General features: G+C 34.4%; 5 protein-coding genes across 9 annotated transcripts; 2 read left to right on the top strand and 3 right to left on the bottom strand.

The window, feature by feature from the left end:
• Positions 1-1,442: 1,442 nt before the first annotated feature.
• On the top strand, positions 1,443-3,086 carry LOC105769264 (probable sugar phosphate/phosphate translocator At4g32390). The gene has a single exon (XM_012589781.2). The coding sequence runs from the start codon at positions 1,596-1,598 to the stop codon at positions 2,643-2,645; it is 1,050 nt and encodes a 349-aa protein (XP_012445235.1). The 5' UTR covers positions 1,443-1,595; the 3' UTR covers positions 2,646-3,086.
• Positions 3,087-4,691: 1,605 nt separating this feature from the next.
• Positions 4,692-6,819, bottom strand: LOC105770760 (pentatricopeptide repeat-containing protein At4g21065). Its single transcript, XM_012592097.2, has one exon. The coding sequence runs from the start codon at positions 6,689-6,691 to the stop codon at positions 4,859-4,861; it is 1,833 nt and encodes a 610-aa protein (XP_012447551.1). The 5' UTR covers positions 6,692-6,819; the 3' UTR covers positions 4,692-4,858.
• Positions 6,820-11,091: 4,272 nt separating this feature from the next.
• LOC105767608 (shikimate O-hydroxycinnamoyltransferase) lies at positions 11,092-12,738 on the top strand. Its single transcript, XM_012587179.2, has 2 exons — positions 11,092-11,523; positions 11,597-12,738. The coding sequence occupies exons 1-2, from the start codon at positions 11,101-11,103 to the stop codon at positions 12,482-12,484; spliced, it is 1,311 nt and encodes a 436-aa protein (XP_012442633.1). The 5' UTR covers positions 11,092-11,100; the 3' UTR covers positions 12,485-12,738.
• A 3,952-nt stretch (positions 12,739-16,690) lies between these two features.
• LOC105767651 (uncharacterized) lies at positions 16,691-20,766 on the bottom strand. 4 transcript variants are annotated; one of them, XR_008196385.1, is made up of 7 exons: positions 20,483-20,766; positions 19,405-20,216; positions 18,652-18,709; positions 18,481-18,564; positions 18,264-18,405; positions 17,191-17,645; positions 16,691-17,008 (listed from the first exon to the last, which is right to left on the bottom strand). XR_008196385.1 is itself a non-coding variant. In XM_012587220.2 (6 exons), exons 2-6 carry the CDS (start codon positions 19,889-19,891, stop codon positions 17,277-17,279), a joined length of 993 nt encoding a protein of 330 aa, XP_012442674.1. In that variant the 5' UTR covers positions 19,892-20,216; positions 20,483-20,766; the 3' UTR covers positions 16,971-17,276. The 4 variants fall into 4 exon arrangements, 3 of the variants coding, with proteins under 3 accessions (XP_012442674.1, XP_012442673.1, XP_052487728.1); XM_012587220.2 differs by having other exon boundaries at positions 16,971-17,645; positions 19,552-20,216; XM_012587219.2 differs by having other exon boundaries at positions 16,971-17,645; positions 20,483-20,765.
• A 2,147-nt stretch (positions 20,767-22,913) lies between these two features.
• LOC105767653 (uncharacterized) lies at positions 22,914-24,564 on the bottom strand. 2 transcript variants are annotated; one of them, XM_012587226.2, is made up of 5 exons: positions 24,314-24,552; positions 24,134-24,194; positions 23,913-24,008; positions 23,441-23,795; positions 22,914-23,115 (listed from the first exon to the last, which is right to left on the bottom strand). In XM_012587226.2, exons 1-5 carry the CDS (start codon positions 24,452-24,454, stop codon positions 23,094-23,096), a joined length of 675 nt encoding a protein of 224 aa, XP_012442680.1. In that variant the 5' UTR covers positions 24,455-24,552; the 3' UTR covers positions 22,914-23,093. The 2 variants fall into 2 exon arrangements, with proteins under 2 accessions (XP_012442680.1, XP_052486731.1); XM_052630771.1 differs by lacking the exon at positions 23,913-24,008 and having other exon boundaries at positions 24,314-24,564.
• Between the last annotated feature and the right edge of the window lie 1,286 nt (positions 24,565-25,850).

Raw genomic sequence — 25,850 nt, 5'->3', positions numbered from 1 at the left:
TATAATAATCTTCAGACCTTTAATTTAATTATTTTAAGTAAAATTTCATTTGATTTTATATAATTACGTGATCTTTCTTCACTCATATCGCCAGCGTATCCTGAGTTAATAATTAATAATTTTCAATAAGTTGAATGAAAATTTAAAATTATTAACTTGGAAGAAATGAAAAGAAAACAATGAAAATTCATTTGGAAAACAAATTAAAATTTATCATTTTGGGAAGAAAAAAGAAAAGGCAAAAAAGGCGAAAAGCAAGCGCGAGTAAAAAAACTGATGGGGAAGTGGTGAGACACGCGGCAGTCACGTGGCAAAGGCAGTGAATAAGGCGCAGCGTAAGCGCATGCAGCCCACGTGATGAATCTCATTGGACTTTGGACGCGCAGGTTTTTCCATCTCCGAATCTACCCTCCCCACTTCAAAACTTTTTTCCTTTCCTTGCAACTCCCTTGGCTAAAATCATAAATAGAACTGGATGAGAGCAGAATGTGGAAATTATGTAATAAAAATTAAAATAAAATTTAAATGTGATTTATAAATATAATGTGGTCGTCACCTACATGTATTTTCTATATAAAACATAAAAAATATTTGTGACTTTATAAAATAAAATTAAGTTGGGATTGAATTAGTAGGTGTAACTAATTCAACAATAATTCAAATATGATCATATCGAAATATTATATAAAATTATTAAAAAATAAATATGTATTTGTATTTTGTAAAATAATGGAGTATATGAAAATTTTTAATCAAACCGTGACATGATAACAATAATTCAATCAACCAAGTAGGATTATAAGTAACGAAATCATTAAATTTAACAAAATGGAATTATGAAAGTGATTTTGGTTGTAAATTGAAATAATGAAGTTATTTTTAGACTAAAAATTTTGTATGTATTCATGAGGAATGGAACCTAATCCTATCAAATTACGTATTCAGATATTGTAAAAGCTTTTAACAATTCTGAATTGAAAATGGCAAAAAAGAAATCGATTAATACTAAAATTATTCACGAATGTAATGGTTTTGTAAGAATTCATGTTTAATTTAAAAATAAATTTATTAAAAGAAATCATAAATTACGGAATGACTAAATTTTAAGAATTAAACAGACATGAAAAATAGGCGTTACAACAAAAAGCCTAATTTAGGGTGCGACTTTGTTAGAGTTGGTACTGTAGCGTTATCCGTAAAGTCTTTTTCTACCACGCTTCTGATGCAGCGCCGGAAATTTTATGAAATGAAATAAAGATATGAAAACTCCATTCTTTGTCGACTTAAAAATGAAGTCATGAGATTAAAAGTGAAAATTACAAGCAAATAAATTATTAGGATAATATTATTGGAAAAGCCCAAGAAGAAGAGGCCCAATCGACAGACGGAAACAGCCGAAGGAAGTTACCATTTTTGCTACGTTAAAAACCAGATCTTTTCATCAGTCGATCGCTCACACACAAAAAGTCAAGACAGAGAAAACTCCTTCCCTATAATCCGCTCTGACCCCTTCCTCACCCTCACCCTCCCCACCGCCGCCTCCTCCACCATTTTCCCCCATCTGGGTATCTCCCCAATCAACCAAATCACACACAATGGGCAAGGGCGGGTCTTTGAGCGACGGCGTCATCAAGAAGATCCTTCTCTCTTACACCTATGTTGCAATCTGGATCTTCCTCAGCTTCACCGTCATCGTCTACAACAAATACATCCTCGACAAGAAGATGTACAATTGGCCTTTCCCCATCTCTCTAACCATGATTCACATGTCTTTCTGTGCCACCCTTGCTTTCCTCCTCATCAAAGTCTTCAAAGTCGTCGAGCCCGTTTCCATGTCTCGAGAGCTTTATCTCTCCTCCGTTGTCCCCATCGGTGCTCTTTACTCTCTCAGCCTCTGGCTCTCTAACTCCGCTTACATTTACTTGTCTGTTTCCTTTATTCAGATGCTCAAAGCCCTGATGCCTGTTGCCGTTTATTCCATTGGGGTTCTTTTTAAAAAAGAGGGCTTTAAGACTGACACTATGGCCAACATGTTGTCGATCTCTTTAGGGGTCGCCATTGCTGCTTACGGTGAAGCTAAATTTGATACCTGGGGAGTGATGTTGCAGCTGGGAGCCGTTGCTTTTGAGGCTACCAGGTTGGTTATGATCCAGATCTTGCTTACTTCTAAAGGGATCACCTTGAATCCGATTACTTCTCTGTATTATGTTGCGCCATGCTGTTTCGTTTTCTTGTTGGTGCCATGGATTTTTGTTGAGCTCCCAGTTTTGAAAGAGACATCCAGTTTCCATTTCAATTTCGTCATTTTTGGGACCAATTCTTTATGTGCTTTTGCTCTTAATCTTGCTGTGTTCTTGCTTGTTGGAAAGACTTCTGCCTTGACCATGAATGTAGCTGGGGTTGTCAAGGACTGGTTGTTGATTGCATTCTCATGGTCTGTTATTAAGGATACCGTAACACCCATCAACTTGTTTGGGTATGGTCTGGCATTTTTGGGTGTTGCCTATTATAATCATTCCAAGTTACAGGCTTTAAAGGCGAAAGAAGCACAAAAGAAGGCTGCACAAGCTGACGAGGAAGGTGGGAGGTTGCTGGAGGAAAGGGAAAGTGAGGGAACTGACAAAAAGAGCGAATCTCAGAATTAGATCTTGTCGGTGGTTAATTTTAGGATATGAAATATGGAAGGAGGTAGCAGATAAGGGCTAAAGGGACAGTGGTTGGGGTGATGATCGTGAAGGTTTGCATTTAAGGGCAAAAGGAAACGAGGTGATCGGATTTCTTTTGCCCCATTTGGCTGCATTTGGGTTTTGGTATGTTGTGTTTTTAGGCCTCCGTTCCATAGACTAGTTGTTATGGCCATTTCTTAGTAATACCAGGGGATTGCGATTCACATATGTTGCTTATTTCACAGGTTAATGTATGTTAGTAGAGGAAGAACAATCTAAAATGCCCTGTACTCTGTTGTTTTTTATTTAATTTTTATGTCTTCTTCCTTTTGGGATGTTGACAAATATTACCGTAGGTACTCCTTCCATTCACGGGGTTTTAATGCTTTTTTATTTTATTTTATATATGTTTCTTCCTTATTATCTGGTTTCTTTGTTTTGCTCAATGTTTCGCTCACAGCTTGATTAATAACATACATTGGATCTAATTTGTAGATTCTCTTTTTTATTTGTTTTTTTCCCCGTAGTTTTAAATTTAGGTCTTGGGAGAGTTATGAATTCTGAGATATATAATGATTCTGAAGCACAAATGAGGGACTAGAGAAAGTGTTGTCAATGGCAGTGCTAATAACGCAGCTTGCTTACTGATTCCTACATGTTAGCAAGGTTTGGCATGACGTTGTCTACCATAAGAATTGGATTACCTTGAAATCGCCCTCTTGTGTACTGATTCCTACATGTTAGCTAGGTTTGGCATGACATAGTACTGTGACAAATTAGATTTACCTTGAAATCAGTCCAAATATGTGACGTAAACTCAATCTAATATTGAAACTGCCTTTTTCTAATATAGTCCCTTTTGTGCCAAAAGGAAAGGTCCGCAGGCACCAGGCTTTTTTGTATCTAGTTATGCAAAAGATGAGTTTATGTTTCATTTTTTCAACACTGAGCTAGTTCCTCTTGTAGACTGTTGTGCTACTTGTGTCCCCCATGGCTTTTGGTATGGGTTGGTTTCTCAATTCCTAGAATTTGATACAGGAAAACCACAACCGTGTTCTGTGAGTTGCTGGAGGTTGTTATAAGGATTGTTCAGTCTGATATTTTCTCACCACAGTTAACTCGCATTAAAAATATTTGGTCCTGCCATGGAGGAAACCATCCTAGATTAAAGAAAGGCAAAAGGGGCATTAGATGCTCAAAAAGTATCCTTTCTTTCCCTGTCGTTGGGCACTAGCGGTTGAATCTTCCTAAGATAAAATGGAGCTTGGTAGTTGAAGTGGGCTTCTTAGATCATAATTTAATCCCAAAGCTTTATAATTTTCCAGTTTCACGCTTATGATTTTGACTTGATGCTGGTGCGCAGGTTCACATACCACTAGACAAAAGAGTTTGTGCCGCATAAACTTTGTTGTTGGTGAATGAAAACGATTTTACCTACTACAGAAACTAGTAATGCTTTATATGTTACTGATGGATAATCATGGTGAATCAAATGGGGCAAAGACACTTAAAATGAAGAAGATTGCAAGGGATTCCTTGTAGTTCTTTGCAGTGGTTGAGTCGATTCTTTTTCAGCAAGGAGAATAATACCTGGTTGCGTGTGATTATGAGCATGATTTCAGTTTTTATGCTGGTTTGGTAATATCTGAACAGATTTACCTATGGCAGTGGCTCCCTGTCGAATAAATTTCGGCTAACAAGTAAAGTTTGGCTGAAATGGCGAGAAAGGGGAGGTTTGGATATCCATTTTAAGTTCACATATTCATTCATACCCTTGGTTGAAAACCAAAATTTGAGTTAATGAATTGATTCAATGACTTGCTTTTTAAGGCTTTTAACTAGTTTCACACCCCATGTCTCCTCCAGTCTACTGGCTAGTGAGTAGTGACCTAAAATTTTGGCAGCATTTCAAACCTTCAATATCGTTAATTGGGATTACCTAACTTTCACCTTGAGGAATATCTATCTATATTCTGATAAAATTTGGTCAGCATTCATTACTAAAGCATGATATTCAAGCGAGGATTTGCATAAAAAAAACAGTGAACTGTTTTATTTCTCTTGTACCTTAAACTAACCAGACAAGCATGTTACAGACAAGAACTCTCCATTCCAATGGAGTTCTACTACTTTGAAATACTTTGGTGATTAAAGAAGACTCGAGTAACATAGTTTTTCATCCTTGTCCTTTGTTACCAGAAATCCTTACATGAGCATAAACCATCCTTGAAATGGTGAAACCGACTCCGATCCCTTGCTATAATTTCTCGATTATAAATCTTTGATATAAACTTAGTGGCAGAATGACAATCATTACAAACTCGCAGGTTTTTCACAATCCTAATAGGAGTCCCTGGTGGAGTATTCATAAGAGCAAAAGCAATGGCCAGTTTTTCACTATGCCTATTCAAATTATCTTCCTTGTCTTCTTCATCGATATCAAGCATAACTTCCGAAGTAGAAGGAACATATCCAGCCCTCTTCATTTCTCTCCCCATCTCATCTACCATCTCAAATATTTCCTTGAACTGATTATGAGACATATCTCCAGCAACAAATCTATAAATCTTATTATTTAGCTCTATCATAGTGCTCCCTGGGATCTTTCTCATCCCCTTCTTGTCCATCACTTCCCTAGTCTTGGTTTTCTCCTCCCAATGGGACATCTTTGCGTATATATTGGAAAGCAAGACGTAATTGGCCTCGAGTGTAGGCTCGTTTTGTATTAGTTGTTTGGCAAGGTTCTCTCCTAGCTTGAGTTCACTGTGTGTACGGCAAGCATTTACCAATGTTCGCCAAACAATAGAGTTTGGCTCAATAGGCATCTTTTGAACAAACTCCACTGCCTCTCTAACATGTCCTGCCCTACATAACATATCTACCATGCATCCATAGTGTTCGATTTTAGGCAAAATAGCAAACTCCTTCCTCATCAAATCAAAATATTCCTTTCCTTTCTCAACAAATCCAGAATGACTACAAGCAGAGAGCAACCCAATGAAAACAACACCATCTGGTTCAACCCCATCTCTTATCATCTCCTGAAACAAAGAAACAGCCTGCAATGCACGCCCATGCATGGCTAAACCAACAATGACAGAGGTCCAAGAAACAATACTTCTCTCATTCATGGTCCTAAACAATTTCAAAGCTTTGTCAACATCACCACACTTGGCAAACATATCAATAAGCGCATTATTGAGCTCTACAGATTTGTTCAGTTTTCTCTTTTCAATAAGAGACTCAACCCATCTCCCTAGTTCAAGTGCACCTAAATCAGTACAAGCACACAAAACAGCGACCATTGTAATCTCATCAGGGCAAACACCTTGTATCTGCATTTGCCTAAATAAGTCAACTGCATCATTCGATCGCCCCAAACGAACATACCCACCAATCATAGCGCTCCAAGGAACTGAGTCATTTTTCGTCATTTCATCAAACAGTTTACGACCAATCTGAATCCCTCCTTTGCAGCTACAATACATGTGTACCAATGTGTTTAAAACATGATTATTCCCATCAAAACCAAATTTTAACAATGACCCATGAACGGACTTGCCTAAATTCAAGTCCCCAATGCCAGCACTGGCCTTTAAAACAAAAGGGTACGTAAAATTATTAGGCAAAACTTGGCATTCAAGCATGAAATTGAAAACCCATAAAGCTTTGAGCTTCAAGTCCCCAGATTGGGCATAAGCTTTGATAAGAGTGTTAAAAAGGAAAGCATCGTAGAAATCGGTGTTGGAATGGGGTGAAAAGAGGAAGCAATGAGCGTAATGAATGGAGTTGAGGTCAGAGGATTTGGCTATAAATTTGGTGAGAATTAAAGGGTTGTTATGGAAACCCAATTTGAGAATTTGGGTTTGGAGTTGGAGGAGGTTTGAGAATGTGTTGCAAGAATGAAGAAGGGTAAGGAAGCCGCGTTCCGACGCAGCACTTTGAGTGCTGTAGCTGCCGGTGGCCGATGTTGCGATTGTACGGAGAATAAACAAAAGCTTGGGTTTTGGGATTGAAGTTTGCATGTAGAGACGTTGGAAGTAAAGTCATTGCAGTTCATCAAAAATCAATCTTTAATTTCTTTCATAAGTGAAAACATAGATCTTAAAGAAGTATATTTCTCATCATGGTTGCTTTTTTCATCAAAAGACTGCAACCTGTGGGAAAGGAAAAGTTTCGGGTTTTCGAAACTCATACAATAAAAGAATGTTCTGGGCCTTGTGGGCTCCGCTTTCTCGGGGTCGATTGGGCTTTGCCTGTTTTTAGTTGAGCTTTACTGTAACGAAGACTCAGGGTTCTTCGCTTCGCTTTATGGAAAGGGGATTTACCGGTTGGAGTTTTTATTTTTTCTGATAATTAAGAACAATATCTTTTTTCTTTGTACTTCTAATTTTTTCCATTTAATTTTTACTTTATGTATTTTTTATTTTTAAAATTCTTGTTTTCTAAAATACTGTGTTTTTTGAATTTTTTGTTTTCAGCTTTCTAGAAATATTTTTACATATTTATTGATTTTTAGATTTTTTTAGAATTTAGATATATTTTGTTTTCCTTGTTTTTATTTAAAATAATTTAAATATTTTTTCACGTGTAATGACTTATTTATTGCGGCTAATAATTCTATCATGTTTCAAATGTTACTTTCGTGGTTAATGAGATTTTGTCATGTTTTCATAGTTTAAAAATATTTTATCTTGAACCCTGCAACACCTCTATACTCGGTCTGATCGTATGAACTCGGTATAAGAATATTATATTTGGTGCCAAAGTGATTTTGGTTATACTCTATATAATTTAAACATTTATCCATCATATATTAACTTATTTAACCCAAAAATTGTTAATATAAATGTATGATGTTAGATTTTGTTTGAAAATTATTTTAGCTTTGTTTTTACTCAAAAGAGGGGAAAAGTGTAGATACCAAAACAAAAGGTATCGATACCTTTTAAAAAAAATCTCTACCACTGAACAAAATCAATACCAAAATAGCATTCTGGAACTTTGAAAATTCAAATTTTGATGAAGGTATCGATACGATATCGATACCAGTGACAAAAATGATACCAAAATCACATTCTATTTTGAAAATTTTGTATTTCAAAGCCTTGGTATCAATAGCTTAGGTAAATTTTGGCAAAAATCAGTTTAAAAGTTCACTAAACCCCCTGCAATATATTATATTCTTCTCAACACTTAAGACCAATTCAAAATGTATTAAAACTACTTAAAACCACTCCAAATCAATCATAATCATCATATTAGCAAACCACATTTGCAAACATACTTATAGTTTCAATAATTTATTTATGAACTTTACAATTTGGCCTTTGATCAATTGTGGATGTTTTAATGAGCTCCTTTAACTCATAATTAGTTCTGTTGTAAATTCAATTATTACTAAAATGAGTTAATGATCTACATTAATTAACTTTACAATTTGACAACGAATGTGACATCCTAGTGCCTTGACTTGCTCGGGTCAGGTATCGGGGTGTTACACTAGTGCATATTTGTTGGGTTATTCCATTTTTAATATTTAACATATGGTTTTTACCATCATTTGTTAGTCTTTGACCAAGTTCACTATCACTTGAATTTGAACCTACACCATCAAGATTATCAAAATCGCCTTCTTCTATGTACTCTTTGAAGTATATAGATAATCTCAATTCCACCTATGATTGAAACTATAAAATATGCAACATGCTTATAAAATCCACCATGTTAATTTTTATGCTATAATAATGTGGTGATGTTAATATGAGAAATATTTTATTATAACAACAAATGTCTTCTCAACCATATTTGAAACCTTTTATAATACGTAAATTAAGTCAAAATAATTTGAAGAAAGACTTATGTTAGGTTATATCCCTTTTATAATACATAAATTAAGTTAAGATAATATAAATTTTATAATATTCAACCTTTATAAAAAAATCTTATAAAGAATATAATTTTTGTTTTAACTTTTAAATTTTTTTACAAATAAATATATTATTTTATAATAAACAACATTGAGGCATAAATAAATTATGTCATTCAACATAATTTTTATAAATAAATATATTATAAAACTTTTATAATATTAAAATTTTGATGATAACTTTAGAATATTTTAGGATTTAAATAATATTTTATTGTTATAACTTTATGAAATATACAAATTATTTTTATAATATAATTTTTAATATTTATAATATATATTTTTGCCATAACCATCTCAAATGGTCATACATGTCATACTTATAAAATAATTTTTAATATTGGATTTGGGTCCAATTCTCACCCAGCTAAAATGAAAAGCGTAATTTGAATGTTTTAATTATACTCAATTCTATAGGCTTCACTAATTGTAATTATTATTTAAGCATGCTATTGTATAAATAATTATATTTAAATCTAATTATTGGGTAACTTTTCAAATATTATCTAAAAATCAATTCATTATTTACAATTTTACTCGATCTAACTTGTGAAAAAATAATTATTTTTCTATCAATAAAATATTTATAATTAATTTCCACAACTACTTATCGTCATCAAATGAATCAGCCTTTCATTTCTGGATGGATTTGATTATTTTTCTTCTCTCATAATATCGTGACGCCATAGACATAATGCTCTGAATGTCTAAGACATTAACACCTGTAAAATTTTTTGGTTTGAATTATGGTATGTGCGAAATGGTGTTCTTGTGGGACTGGGTTCGTGTTGGTTGGTAGTAGATTGTTTTTGGTTTTCTTAAGGGTTTCAGTGAATGTGTTTGAAACCTTATTAAAAGGAAGAAAGATGGAAGAGTGAAACAAGTAAACCATGAGACAAGTAAACTATGGAAGAGTGAGACAAGTAAACTATGGAAGATTGAGACAAGTAAACTATGTTACCTTTTATGCGTTTGACTCTCATCATCTAAATTTTACTTAGGAGGGTGCGGACAATAGCTATGATATAAATTTTAAAACTCAAAAATTCTAATATAAAATATTAAATTCTAGTCATTGTTTTCTTCTATTGGACCTTGTGTTAAGTTTCTCAACACTACTTTTACAACCATACGTCTCTTTTTAGTTTTTTAATATTTTATTACTGTAACCGTTAAGGAAAATTTTAGCCAAACTAAAGTGTCATTGAGAAAGTCAATGTGTTACCCAAGAAAAAAACATCATTTCTAGAACCTAACGGATACTCTTATATAATTTATCGACATTACACTCAACTCTATGGGATCCACTAATTGTAATTATTATTTAAGCATGTTATTGTATAAATAATTACATTTAAATCTATTTATTGGGTAATTTTTCAAATATTATCTAAAAATCAATTTATTATTTACAATTTTACTCGATCTAACTTGTGAAAAAAATATTTATTTTTCTATCAATAAAATATTTATAATTAATTTCCACAGCTACTTATCGTCATCAAATGAATCAGCCTTTCATTTCTGGATGGATTTGATTATTTTTCTTCTCTCGTGATATCGTGACGCCATAGACATAATACTCTGAATGTCTGAGGCATTAACACCTGTAAAATTTTCTGGTTTGAATTATGGTATGTGCGAAATGGTGTTGTTGTGGGACTGGGTTCGTGTTGGTTGGTAGTAGATTGCTTTTGGTTTTCTTAAGGGTTTCAGTGAATGTATTTGAAACCTTATTAAAAGGAAGAAAGATGGAAGAGTGAGACAAGTAATCTATGAGACAAGTAAACTATGGAAGAGTGAGACAAGTAAACTATGTTACCTTTTATGCGTTTGACTCTCATCATCTAAATTTTACCTAGGAGGGTGCGGACAATAGCTATCATATAAATTTGAAAACTCAAAATTTCTAATATAAAATCTTAAATTCTAGTCATCGTTTTCTTCTATTGGACCTTGTGTTAAGTTGCTCAACACTACTTTACAACCATACGTCTCTTTTTATTTTTTTAAATATTTTATTACTATAACGATTAAGGAAAATTTTAGCCAAATCCAAGTGTCTTTGAGAAAGTCAACGTGTTACTCAAGAAAAAAACATCATTTCTAGAACTTAACGGATACTCTTATATAATTTATTGACATTATATTTAAAAATACATGACAAGTAATTTGGATATGATTAGTTTTATTTTTATAAAATAATAGATAATATTATATTATTATATTAAAATCTATAAAGAATTCAAACCTAAAATAAATTTGAAGAAAATATCTTAAACATCAATGTTTAAATGTAGACAAATTGTGGTAGTTGAAGAATGCTCAGCCTATAAAAATTTACAACGAATTACGTATATTCTTTGTAAGTTCATAGTTCAAATATTAATGTTAATCTGTTTCACTGATTTTATGTGGAGGTATATGAATGATATAATACTTTAGGGTTTGATCCAATTATAAAAGCTGATATTATGTTGGATATATTTTGTGTAGGGGAGAGAGATGAGAGATATGGAGATTACCATAAAAGAGTCGAGCATGGTGTATCCAGCTGAGGAGACACCAAAGCATCGGCTATGGAGCTCAAACTTAGAACTATTGATGACACTGCATCATGTCCCTACTGTTTACTTCTTCAGACCAAACGGTTCTTCCAATTTCTTCGACACTCGTGTGCTTAAGGAAGCTTTGAGCAAGGTTCTTGTTCCATTCTACCCCATGGCTGGGAGATTGGGAAGGGACGAAAATGGAAGGATCGAGATAGTCTGCAATGGAAAAGGAGCTTTATTCTTAGAAGCTGAAACTGATTATGTAATCGATGACTTGATTGGCGATACCATGATAAATAGCTCAGAGCTTTGGCGATTAGTTCCAAAAGTTGATTATTTTGCTGATATTTCGTCATATCCTCTCATTCTAGTACAGGTATTAATGTATATATACATTAGATATTAATTGATTTTTGAATAGTTTTAACGTCATATATTAATGTTGTTAGGTGACAAGGTTTAAGTGTGGAGGAGTTGGCTTTGGGATTGGAATACAACATACTTTAGCAGATGGTCCAACTTCGGTTCATTTCATCAACAGTTTGGCTGAAATGGCTCGAGGGCTGCCACTTAGCACTCGGCCTTGCATAGATAGGTCACTGCTTCTAGCTCGAGTTCCACCAACTCCAACTTTTCACCATGTTGAGTATGACCCACCTCTTTCCATGGCCGCTACTAAAGGACCCCGATCGGATCCTGAAACTACTGTCTCCGTTTTCAAACTCACTCGTGATCAACTCAACACTTTGAAAGCCAAGGCAAACAAAAACAGCGATGGTGGTGTTTACAGTACCTACAACAGCCTCGCAGCACACATATGGCGTTGTGTGAATAAGGCCCGATGCCTCCTTGATGATCAAGCAACTAAGTTGTACATTCCGATTGATGGACGATCTCGATTGCGACCTCCTCTCCCACCTGGTTATCTTGGCAATGTAATTTTTATGTCTGCCACGATAGCTTCACATGGTGATATACAATGTGAGTCGTTTTCGGATACAGCAAAGAGAATCCAGAACATATTGAGGCGAACAGACGATGAATATTTAAAGTCAGCTATTGATTACATGGAAAAAGAACCTAATATAAAGGCTCCAGTCCGAGGAGCAAGGGGGTTTCAGTGCCCCAATCTGAGTATCAACAGTTGGATGTGGTTGCCTCTCTATGATGCAGATTTCGGATGGGGTCGTCCCATATGGTTAGGACCAGCCAAAGTGTCCCAAGATGGGAAGACATATATACTACCAAGTCCGGCTAACGATGGGAGCTTGTCTGTTATGTCATGCTTGGATACTTCTCATATGAAAATTTTTGGGCAGCTTTTTTACGAGTTCTAGAGGGCAATCGATTTCGATTGTTTTGCAGTTGTGTGCATTTTTATTTGAGCATCGTCTCTTGTTTAGTAGTGGGACCGAAAATAAGAGGAAAGACAAGACGGTATCAATAAAGAGGAAATTCCAATCGTCCAGTGAGTGTGTTCCTATTTCCCATGTATTGCAAGTTTGTGCAAACGAAAATGCTGTTCAAATTTACGTTTACGGCATTCGTACATTGTATCACATTCATATATATCTAATAAGTACTTGTACTACTGTTCTTAAAGCTGTCTAAATGTAATAGATTTGGCATATTGAGTCAGAGCTTTGGATTTTAATTTTGTTTTTCTACCCTCACATTGAGTCAGTCCTGCACAACTCATAAAGTTACTTAACTGGCCAATACTGTTAAAATTCTGACACGTAGTAATTGAAAAAAATAGGAGCAGTTAATCCTATCAATTTTGGAAGTGAGTAACTAAAAATAATTAATCATGACGTTAATATTTTATGTCGATTATACATAATTTTGATTACTAATAAATAACAAATCTAGCCTATAATGTTTATATATTGTGTAAATGTTGAAGGGATCAAGAAGTCTTACTAGCTAAATTTGTCAAATTAAGATCAAGTTGGCAAAATGTGTAAACTTTAAGGGTTGAACTTGTTATACTAATAAAAAGTAGAGCAAACTACACCCAATGTCCCTAAACTATTAGTAAGTTTATATTTTGATCATTCAACTTCAAAACATTACAAAATAGTCACTGAATTATTTAAAATTTTTCATTCAAACCACTGAGATATTAGCAAGTTTTTTTGTAAAACCCCTAACCCTTATCCGTTATCGGAACAGGGTTACAGAGCATTACCGAACTTTACGAATTAAATACGGACATTTCCCAACCTTTGTTACACATACTAACTAAAACATGTTCTCAACATGATATAACATAAAAAATATTTCATTTACTTATACCTACCTATTTAACTCATTTCATTGATTTATCAAATTCTACTACTAATTACATAAACATACATACAATATATATATCATTCACAACCGCATTTCAAATTATATCATTGCTAATTCTACCCTATACATGCCATATAGACCAAAATTTATATTGCAAAACTACGGATTAAACTAGATAGTGTAGCTTGATGTGTTGATTCAATCTTCAAACTACACGTTAATCTACAAGAACATTAAACAACACGAGTAAGCTTAATGAAACTTAGTAAGTTAAATAGGTTAAACATTGATCTTACCGAATTTAATATAATAAAATAAATTAAATTGTAAATAAATCATACATTTTTCCCTGTCAAATACAATATAATCAATAGACACATTTCTTTCAGATCAATATCAATAATAATCTATAAAGCTTTCAATTCAATCACATAAGTCTCTTACCATTTCTTATTGAATCGAAGAACGGCTTCGGATATGAGTACATCGTTCTTTTTGTGCCATAGTCCAACTATGGTCTTAAACATGCATTGCCATGGCCCTGCCGTGGTCTTACATTTGTAGTGCCATAACCCAGTTATGGTCTTATCATCAGAATGCCATAGCCCAGGTATGGTCTTACACATGTATCTATACTACCATGGTCCAACCATGGTCTTATGTTCAAGGTGCCATAACCTAACTATGGTCTTTTCATTAAAATGTCATAGCCCAGCTATGGTCTTACATTTAAACATTGCCATGGTCCAACCATGGTCTTATCCGTCAATTCATTCTTTGCCACGGAACGATCGTACTCAATCCTGCGTTCTACTCAATTTAAAAATTCAATTCAATTTTCATACTTTTACAATAATCTTAATTTCAACAACAAAATATGAATAAATATATTATACCATTCCTAAGTTAACAAATAATCAAGAAAGTTTAACCATATAAACTTACCTGGGTTGGATTGTAAAATTGGTAATAGTTCAGAGACTACTCGACTAATTTCCCTTTTTCTCGTTGATCTACGAGCTATTGATCTAGAATGTAAAATTTTTCATTCATTAGCATATATTTCAATTTCAGTCCACTTCACAATTTATACCCTTAAAATTTCAAAATTACACAATTACCCCAACTTTTACAATTTTTTCAGTTTAGTCCCTTACCAATTAACTCATCAAATGAGCTAATTTTTCTCAACTAACACTTTATCTAAATATTATAAGCTATTACACAAAATTTGATAAACATAATTTAATGTCAAACCCTAAGATTTAATCTTCTTCATAATTAGGTCCTAAAATCAAATTCTATTGAAATTTCTTGATAAAATCATCATATAACAAAATTAAAGCTTCAAATCCATGTTAATTCATTATAAAATCCAGAACTCATCAATGGTAACTTTCAAAATTACCCATAATATCAAAAACTAATGAATTAGATAATTGGACCTAATTGTAAAAGTCTTAAAAGCACAAAATTACAAGAAAAGAGCAAAATTGAACTCACATGATGCAAAAATATGAAAAACCAGCTTATAGGACCTTAAATGGAATTTTTGGACTAAAAATTAGAAAAGAATAGCCTAGAAAAGTATAGAATTCAATTTGTTTAAGTTAATTTCACAAAATTTTAATTTTACCCTTTAATCACATGATTTTTGTTCTCTTTTCTGCTTATGCGGCCTCATGCCTTTATTTTAGGCATAATTTCTCCTTTAAGTTCTCCTTTGTTCATTAATAAAGTCATTTAATTACTATTTCTTTAATTAGCAAGTTTTGTATATTTTTAATTTAGTCCTTTTAGTTAATTAACTATCAAAACGTTAAAATTTTCTAACGAAACTTTAATACTACCTTAATGAAACTCCATAAATATTTATAAAAATATTTACAACTCGGTTTATAAATTTAAGGTTTCGATACCTTGTTTTCAAAACCAATTAATCAAACAAATATTTTTAAAGCATAATTCACTAATTCAGAAGCCTTCCTAAATTCATAATCGACTCATAAACACTATATAATAAAATTTATGAGCTCAGTTGTCGGATTTAGTGGTCTCAAACCACTGTTTCCGACACCACTGAAAATTGGGTTATTACATTTTTATTTAAGTCCAAGTAGTGAGCTCCAAGTGACGATTAGATGAACGGTACAGTAGATCAGTACCCATCAACGAGTAGAAGAACATACCTTAGATCTAAGTTGATCTAATGGTCACTGTCGGAGATCGAAGAAGATAGCTGTTTGAATTTTGTTTCGCATATTCTTACTGTTTAAAGTTGTTTGAGGAAAAAAAAAACTTAACTATAGAAGAGAAGGGGAAGAAAAGCTTTCAATTGGTACAATTAGCGCGAACAGAGAAGACCATGCAACAACGATTTTAAGAGTATGAAAAGTTTTGAATAATTGAATGACCATTTAGTAACTTTTTGAAGTTGAGTGACCAAAATATAAATTTACTAATAGTTCTTAGTTGTCTCAAAATTACTTTGATTTTTTTGAGAATGATGGTAGGATTGTCTACCAAAATTAAAAGAAAGAAAATTAGAAAAATGATGATATTAGTTCAATTTGACATCTGCCCAACTCACCTTTACATGTTTCTCATATGGCTGAATCCTAACCTGTAAGAATTTCAATGATAAAAAGGAGTACAAGTTCATTTGCAGTCAATGAATGATGTACCTGCCTGCCTCTGTTAAGGCTGGCATCGAGAACACCAAGGCCTCCCTGCAGGAAAAGGGTAATTTCTATTTGCTATTTTGTACATTAAAAGGCATTTCTTCATTTATATTTTGAAAATTTATTGAAACTTTATATTTATCTTACTGTGGAAGAAATGGATGATGTTTTAAGTGGATATCAAACCTAGACCTGTTGCTGAGCACATCTAGTAATTATATTAAATATTCATCATTTTTATAATAAAGGTTTTGAAAAGTTAATCCTTTCATGATCTCTTACTTCCATTTTGAAGCTACAAAGATATACATGCAACTCTTCTGAGATGGTTTTTTTTTTTTTTTCTTAATGAAGTTCATTTTTCTGTTAATCTGTGTTATTGCATTGCAACAATGCATTCCTCTTAATCCAGGACTTGGGACATTGTTCATTTATATTGGAACGGTCGACCATCTACTATTTACTTTTCTGATCTAATGCAAAGCTCAACAAAGCATTGGAAGTTTTCTAGTGTTTTCTCAGACAAAAGCATCCATCATCAAGCCATTATTATCTCAACAAGAAGCAAAGGAAACAGAGGTACCCTACAGCATTTGTAATATTGGGTCCAACACAACAAACAAGCATGCGTAGTAAAGATGGGACTCCTTCAGGACACAAAAATGTTTTACCCGGCTCATTTAAAGCAAACAGACTTTTGTCAACTGTAAGTTTTAGCTGTCCAGCAACTTACAAGGTTTGAGTCCACACCTTCAGCCAGTCCCACATAATAATATGATGGTAAAGAAACTGATGGCCACAGATCCAGTGGCAAATCTAGGCAGCAGCAACCAATGCCAGTGTCGGGTATGTAAAAGATGATCTTTACTTACTGAACTTTTTCAACTATACAAAAGAGAAAAAGAAAATGGTGCATCATAATTTAATACTTTTATGACAAACAGGCAGGCCCCCATCAACAGCACATTTCACCGGTTAACTTTTAATTTACTTTCCAGAAATCTCTAATCTGGCAAAGTCATTATGAGCAAGTATTTAACAAACCTTTATATGCAAAAGACACTTACGTTATTACCCAAGAGTAAGTGTATTGAATCAATTAATGTGGTAAACTGATGGTCGAACCTGGAACGCCATCTACCACCACCCAGCGTCATTCGGTGGAGAAACTCAATTCATCGATAGCTACGGACAATTCTGTGTTGATCACATTAACAGTTTCTTTCTTTTCAGTCGTATCTTTGGTTACATTTTCTTCTTTTGCTTCTGCTGCAGTTATACATTCCTGGAATCTGAAACAACTTGTGAGATGGTCGTTTGTTATTCCCGCCACTTGCATGAAAGAGTAGATGACTGTCGGCCCAACGCTTCGGAAACCTCTTCTTACGAGATCTTTGCTTATGACATCTGCTTTTGGGGTCTTAACTGGAACCTGACGAGGGTATCTGAATCTGCTAACTATAGGCTTGTGGTTCACAAAACTCCAAATATACTGGTCGAACGACCGAAACTCATCTATAACCTGGCATCACCAAAACCTACAAAAGGTCAGTTGCAATGATGGAAAGTACTTACTTCAGTGACAAGAGCTAAAGGTTGGCAATGGAAAGTAATTAATCCATATGAATGACTTGGGACTTACCAACTATGCGACCTGGCATCTAATGGAAGGGAAATTTTAAGTCTTGTCATTAAAATAACATTAATATGTCATCAAATTGTACATCTTAGTCATTTGGTATTTTTGTTCCATATGATTCAGAGAGGGTTTAGGACCACTATTTAGCTGCTTTTTATCTAACCTAATAAAATAAGTGATCACTAAGCACCTTTTATTTTTTGTTTAACTACTTGCTAGAACAAGAAAGAACAAAGTGAGCGGTCTTAATATTGAGTGTAACGGTCAATTCAATGAATTTTGCATCAAGAAATATGTGTGTAGCATAAGGCCAGAAGTGTGATTTATCTTTCAAGATAGCATTGAATTATATCTTCCACTGTTAACCAACTCTTTGTCATATTCTATCTGGTATGCAGCACTATTACTAATTTATTCTACTTATAAGTGATTCAGGGAGCGCTACCTTTCATGCCAACCAAGGTAAAAAATAATGGTTAAAAGAAGAATGAGATGATCTACCTTAGATATTTGGCGTGCATTCTCAACAATAGCTCGCAGCATTAGTTCTGATAACAAAGAACTTGCCACGCTACCATGTGCTATTAACTTCTTCTCATTCAATTTTGATACAGCAACAGGATCAAAATCCATAAAAACTTCTCTGCATAAAACATAACAGTTCAGCAATGAGTCTGCTTATTCAATGGAGTAAATTGAACTTACAAGGAAACAATACCTAAATATGTGCCTTTTGCTTAGGATAGCAGACCATGTAAGTTCAGATAATGAACCCGAGAGTACAAGCAGCTCAAACAGTTTCCTGCATGTGGACAACAATATCAAACGAAATTTTATTGTTAGAGAGACAGCCCTTTTGATAAGCAAACAGACGGATGAGACCACGTACTTGTCATCATGTACAGGAACTCCCCACTCTTCGTCATGGAAAGCAGCATAACTTGGATCTGATACCGAAAAAACACAAATAAGTACGCAGAAAACATGCGATAAGAGGAATCAAAGGATCAACGAAACCAAAGTGGAAAGCTTTCATTAAATGAAATAGAACTCCCTCCATGGATTAGAGATGACTTGAAAACAATAGTCTGTTAGACAGTCTCTCACTTAGAATGTAATGCCTGAACCTCTGAAAGTGCAACCAATTCACATTTATCCTATTACTGCCATATAATGTATTTGGAGATAACCATACAAAACTGAAAAATGTAAAGTAAATGGATAGTTCAAAGGCACTGTTTTACTTTTGCATAGGTCAAGAACTTGAGATGCCACCTATGGTTCATTTGGATAAATTCTGAACCCTCCTGGCGCACTATAACTATACTACTCGAATAACCTAATACTGCAGCTGGGATTTGAGAACATGAAAAGTGTGAATTATACAATGCATTGCTTTGTTCTTGGTGCAGAACAAAATAAATATATCCTATTCCGTATGCCCATGGCCGTGGCCATCCCAAATAATTCTTTTGTTTATGACAGTAAGATGGTATATGCAGGGGAATTTGCCTAACATGATACTTAGAGGAGCTTCTGCAGCTATAACTACAATTCAAAGCAGTCTTGGGAAGAAGATGTTAACAGAATTTCTAATCAATCATGGAATAACACTGAGAACTTAGAGGACATGGGAACACACCTGTATTTGGTGTCACCCATGTGCATCTCTTCTTATGATGTGAACTATTAGATGACAAATCCAAACTGTCATCAGAAACAAGACTTTTCGGCTTTGATGCATATGGCTTCCTCCTACTTCCTAAACTACCGCAACGACTTAACCTACCAGTTGATGCTCGACTTTGAAATGAATCTGTGGAAGCATCCGATGAACATGAGGCATTTAGCGATAAACTAGAATGTAATAGACGTTCATGGCGGCGTAGCACTGAAGGAACACTCAGAGAATGAGTTTTTGGAGAAAGAGAATTAACAGTTGATGATGGAAGTGCCTTTTTCTCCTCTACTACAGTCACCTCAACGGAAGACTTTTCAACCTTCTTCGAAGGCTTTGAAGCTGGTTTTCTAGCACTCAACGAACCAGCTTTGTTTCCGGCAGGTCCTAGTACAGGCCTTGCCTCAGAATCGGTCACATTCATCGACCTCAATCTTGGAGCACCAGACATAGGTTAAGAAATCTATCAAATCAACACTAATTATTAAGGGATCTCAGTTTTTTCTTTTGAAAACCTCAAAACAGTCCAAAGTTCACTCACTTTATCAGCTCTTTAGCTCATTCCAATCCTCAACATTGTCAATCCAACCTCAAAATTATCAGAACTCACTAATAAAATCCAAAAAGCAATCACATTCCTCATAAAGGAAAAGGTTAAACAACTTCATCAAACCCTTCAACGCCAACAATTGCATAATATTTTGAGCTTACAGTACACACATTCATCCCTTGAGAGCCTCTCAAACAGATCTTAGCTTTTCACCCCACAAGATGTCCTACAAAGTTAAAAACAAGGTCTTCAAATCAGCATGAAAACACAAAAGAACGAATACCCAAACCAAAGTTAAACAAAAATGAGATTACTTTTTTAAGAAGTAGAAGCTAAAGGTTCAAACTTTAAACATAAAAAAATTAGAAAAGAAAAAGGAAAAAAAAAAAGGGATCACGTTGTATATTCATTTAAAGCATTCGAATTTAGCTTAAAAGAAAACAGAGATTCTATTCTGCACTGTGGAAACGAGAGAAAAAGTTATTCTGTTACCCCAAAAGAAAAGTGCTTTCAAACTGTGCCGTTTCCAGTCACTCTCTCAGGGAAGAAAAAAAGACAACACATTTGCAAGCATCTCCATACTTTCTTCTTTCTTTTTCTCGAATAAATGCAGGAAAGTGACCGAGAAAATTTGATTGGAAACTTCAAAAAAAAAAAAAAGTGTTCGACCTATGAGAACTGGATTACTGTCTCAAAATTACTATATTAATAGCGTAGACAAAGAAGTAACGAACCAATGAATGGAAGATAAAGAAAAGTGAAGATTGGCCTTTTGCTTGCTGTATTTTATATGAGAGTGACCGGTTCTATATATAGGTTAATGAAGGTTTGGTGTACCAAATAAGCATAGAATAGGGGGATCAACTTATTTTTTAATGTCTGCAACTGGATTTCATTTTATGAGAAAAAATGCCTTTAAAATAACAAAAAATGATTAACTTGCTCGATATTAAGTTATACAACTCAACTTAGGGGACCATCCTCCACGACAATAATTATATGTAGTATGCCCGTGGTAATGGAATTTGTTCCAAGTTTAGCAGCACCACGAGAGGGAAGAATAAAGAATTGTAAGGTGAACAGTAATTGAATTTGACTTTGGTTTGATTTGATATTTTTTGGTTCTGGCTTTTTACTTTTACATTCCAAGTTGAGATTTCATCGTATGACAATGACCAATGGTAACCCAGTTTTTTTTTCTTCTGGGTCCAGTTGGGTTACCAAGAAATTCAATGGTTGTTAATTCTAAGCGTGGCCCACGCAGCTAACTCTTAATTGAGTTTTTCATGAGTTAAGGCTAAAATTAAGCGAATGGCTTCAGCTTCATTTTGGCCTCTGCTAAGCAATTAATCGCAGAAACGTGGTTTAGGGTTTTCAGCACAAAGATCAATTTAAGGAACTTGCTCAATACGTTGCCTGTTGAAAAGAAGAAAAGCTTGCTGTCACCAGGTATCGTGTTTGCACCACCATTTCCACAATAGGTATGTTTACAAAGTATTAACCTCTGCCTAAATCCAATTTTAGCGCTTGAAGGGAGATGTGTATTAACCAGTCCAATTTCCCGAAATGACAATATTTCATCTAAGAAAAAGCAACTAATATTTAGGTGAGTAATCTACTCTTGTCTAACCTATTTAATCAGTTAAACTTCTTTAAGATGGGTCCAAAATTTTATTATCTTTACGGTGTGGGGTTCAAGAATAAAAATAGAATTTAAAACCAAGTAATCTTCTAATGCTAAAAGTTTAACTTACTGATCCACTTACTCTTGATTTATCAAAGTGCATATATGGATTATTATCTGATAGTGGATATATGCCGCATTTCAGCTGTAGTGGATATGAAAGTGGGAATCATCAACCGAGAAACAAGGGGGAAGAAATGAATCAAGATTTCTTACCCAACACTTTTAAATAGATATAGAGTAAACTATAATTTACATGGGGTAGGCTGTAGGCATTTGACCTAGTGCAGGAACGGGAATGTTTTTGTCATATTTTATTGACAAATATACTTTTAATATTGTACAACAGAAGAAAAGTTAGGATCAAAGTTAAAGAGGTGAAAGGAAGATTTAGACATAAAACTTGAAAAGCAAAAGCGAAAGCAAGGAAATGCTACACAAATCCCTTTCTTGCTATTAATCAAGTAGAGGAGGTGAAAAAGGGAGATTTCATTCTTAAAACTTGAAAATCATAAATTCAGTCATTGGTCTCAAGACTCTCAACTCATACTAGAGGGCAATGTATCAAATCTTAAGAGACTTGTTTGACATGGGATGGGGTGGTGGAGAAGGCAAAGTTTCTCAAGACTCAAATCCCTACCTTTCTTTGTTTGAACACTTCAAATAGTGCAAATGTTTATGGATTCTTTTTCTCACTCCCATAATTTTACATTCTGCGTCAGCTTTCATTGAAAGCTAAACCAAACTTACACTGCAAACAAACCCAACCTCCCTCCAACCAAGCCTACAAATTAACAGTGTACATAAAACTTTCAAGCCCCTACAACCCTTCCCTAAGATATAATCTATATCACCGGCTACCTCATATGTAAGCATCTGAATCTGATCTCCATGTAACCATGCTTCAAAAATCTCAATTTCAAGTTGACAAACTATTAGTGATGGGCTAGTTTGTCATGTTCCTTCTGTTAACTCTCACTAGCTAATATTAGGGGCTTCCTAGTTCCTATCAAGAAGAATGGCTTCTTAAGAACAAGAACTCAATTAATCATTTAGCTGAAAAATCAGTCATTTCTCCTTGAACCTACGACTCTGAAACACCTACTAGAAATTAACTTCATTCATCTTGACATAGATTTGAGTTGTACAAGCGACAGAATAACAGCAGCAGTAGCTTTCCTTACCTCACAGCACACAGAATAATGAAGGATCAATCTAAAAGCTTAAAAAAACCCCATCTCAGCAGTGCAAGAGAAACATTGGATTCATTCAAAAACAAAATATTTGGCATATCCTCAAGAATCCAAGGTATATATAGACGAAAAAAAAAAGTCATGTCAATGTGCCTGTCTGAGTGTTGTCTAACAGATAAACAAAGGCAACCAAATTGCTGTATTCTGATCCATTGATGCAGCAAAATCACATGATACGAAAATGACATCTGCATAGATCAACATCATCCACAAATTAGTAAATATTCCAAAGTGTGTAAGTAGGCAACGCTAAGCAATTTATTTTTGCAGTTCATGCATATGTTAAGCAACAATATTCACTACAGCAATAATCTATAAGCCCTACTTTGCTCTCCTACTGATTGCATAAGTATATATTACTACTATTCATGACCAATCATTATATCTGGCCTCAAACTATTTTCTTGAAATTGAATATTTGTTTTAAAAATCTAAACTGAAGGTATAGATGTACTGACATGATTTGTAATTTAAGGCTGTTACCAATAAGCAGATTAAGTAGAAATGACATACCCTAGCAAGCCCCTGCCTTGCCATGTTCTAGGAGTCAATGATAGATTAAGCAATGCTCCTTGTCTCATGATTATGACAGGTAGGGGATGACCCTGATTAGCCTGAGCTTCAGAAGCAAGTCGTTGTAGCAAACTATCTCCAGCTTTCACATTACCAAATTTCACAATCTGGTCTCCAAGTTGTAAACCATCCTCAGCTGCCGGAGATGCATCAGCTATTTCATCTACCATTGCAAAGGGCATACTAGAAATCATATCCACATCATTGGCACTCGAAGAATCCCTCAAAACAAGGTTTTGCAAGGACGCTGATGCACCAGCAGTGGCAACTGATGCATTTTGATTCGTTTCAACACCTATCGGATTCGTAAATAGGTAATTTTAAACTTCCATTGGAAAACATAAGGTAATTGGAAGATCATAGCAGAAAATCATTTATCTAAACAAATGGTGCAAGAAATTGGGCTACTAACCTGAATCTTTAGGAGTTGAAGTGAGTTTTGCTGAATGCAAAACTTGAATATTAACATTAATTTTTTCTGTAATTTCCTGGTGATCATTTTTCAGTTCTGCTCAAATTAAATGAAAAAAAAGTTGCTAACTTTGTTAATAATAATATACTTAACACAAACCTTCCTCAAATGCACTAACTCTACCATCCTAACAAATATGAAAATAATAAACTGGAGCCTACCAGCAAGACGATGCCGTTGTGCTCGAACAACTGGGATGTCAATATCAGCACGAGGAAAACCCTGAAAATACAGAAACCCTAATTTCAAGAAATAGAAAAGATTGGAACTTTCAATCCTAAAAATGAAATTGAAGTAAATAAAAAAATATGGATATCCAAATAAAGAGAAAAGGAAAATACTTCGGAATCGACGAGGTTGCCAGAGAGACCAGGACCCCCAGGTTGACAAAGCTGTTCAATTATGGCGTTCATCTCAGCCTCCATTGCACTTCTCTTGTCCATCAGCTTTATCGTCTCCGATTTCAGATTTGCCCCTACCATTCTTAAGCGTAGTTCTGTAAGGTTTTAGAACTAACTTGGCGGAAAAGAAAATAGAGTTTGTGGGGTTTTCATTTTCTGGGAAAAAAACCACTGTATATATCGTGAGGACTTGCAAGGCGAAGGCACGTGATTCAGGCAATTTGGGCTGAGATTAAATTGATTGGGCTTAGGATTTTTTTTCCCAATGTCCGGTGGCAATGCAATAAGCCGAATCAAGGACTAAAGACCCATAAAGTGAAAGCAAGGACTTCAGATGACATGAGATGCCCTTTAAAATGATGTCAATTGTCAATGCCATCCGTCATCTGCACGAGCTGATGATTCATTACCAAATCTCAATTCATGTCGAAACATGGCTTGTGCTTGCTAAGGATTTAACCACAAGAAACTGTTTCTTTGATACAATCTATTTGTGTCTCTGCAGCTATCTCAATCAGTTTCTTCTTTTCCTTTTAACGTCTTTGTTATTCACTAAGTAACATTGTTTATCTACGCTTAGATTTTATTTACTACTTGTTTCTTTGTGTTCTCCAAGAGCCAAGTTCGTGGCACACACTCTCGCTGGCGTCACTCTTGGTCATACTCAACCTTCTAATATATAAAAAATTCTGTTTTAATTTATGTTACACGAATTCGAGTGTGAGTGTTGAATATGAGTATGTATTTGACACAATATGGTTAATTTTTCTAAGTTAATTCATGTATTTGAAAAATCTTAAAAGTCATATCTCTATATCCGTGTGTCGAATACAAGTGTTGGATATAAATACTTCATAAAAGTTAAAAAGTCCTAACACTATAAATTTTGGTTGCTGAAATCTTAGAAGGGGTATTTATCTTTCTTAGAAAGCTGTCAACTTTGATTGTTTGGAGATACAAAGTTCTGTTCTTAAAAACCATTGACCTTTGACTGTGGATTGATTCTTTAAAGGGCTTTTAAAAGTTTTATGTGCATGCCATTGGTTGACGAGTGTAGGCGCAATTCTGAAATAGAAGGAGCAAGAATTAGCTAACTACGTTGGTCAGCTTTTAGTATGTATGTTATAAGATGACCCTAGTTAGATCCTTGGATTCGCTTTTTCCATTGATTAATTTTGATTAATTTTAGTATGTATGGGTGTTGCTGTAACCTCTGTAGATTCCCCTTATCTCATCCATTTGTGCTACAAACCCCCAAGTGGACCTATTAAAGCTAAGTTAGCACTAGTTGGAAAAGGATCAACTCTTGACAGGTAATTTCACATATACTTACATAAATATATTCTAACAAGAAGATACATGTATAATTCAGTTACTTTAGGAAACAAAACAAGGATAGAGATTAGATGCCTGCCTTTTTTCTTTTCAAGTTTATATTGCTCGTCTTAAATGTTGTTAGTGGTGGCCAAAATATCAA

The sequence above is a fragment of the Gossypium raimondii genome, chromosome 5, assembly GCF_025698545.1.
Source record: "Gossypium raimondii isolate GPD5lz chromosome 5, ASM2569854v1, whole genome shotgun sequence".
NCBI classification, from domain to species: Eukaryota; Viridiplantae; Streptophyta; class Magnoliopsida; order Malvales; family Malvaceae; genus Gossypium; species Gossypium raimondii.
This window is presented reverse-complemented; position numbering and strand designations above follow the sequence as displayed.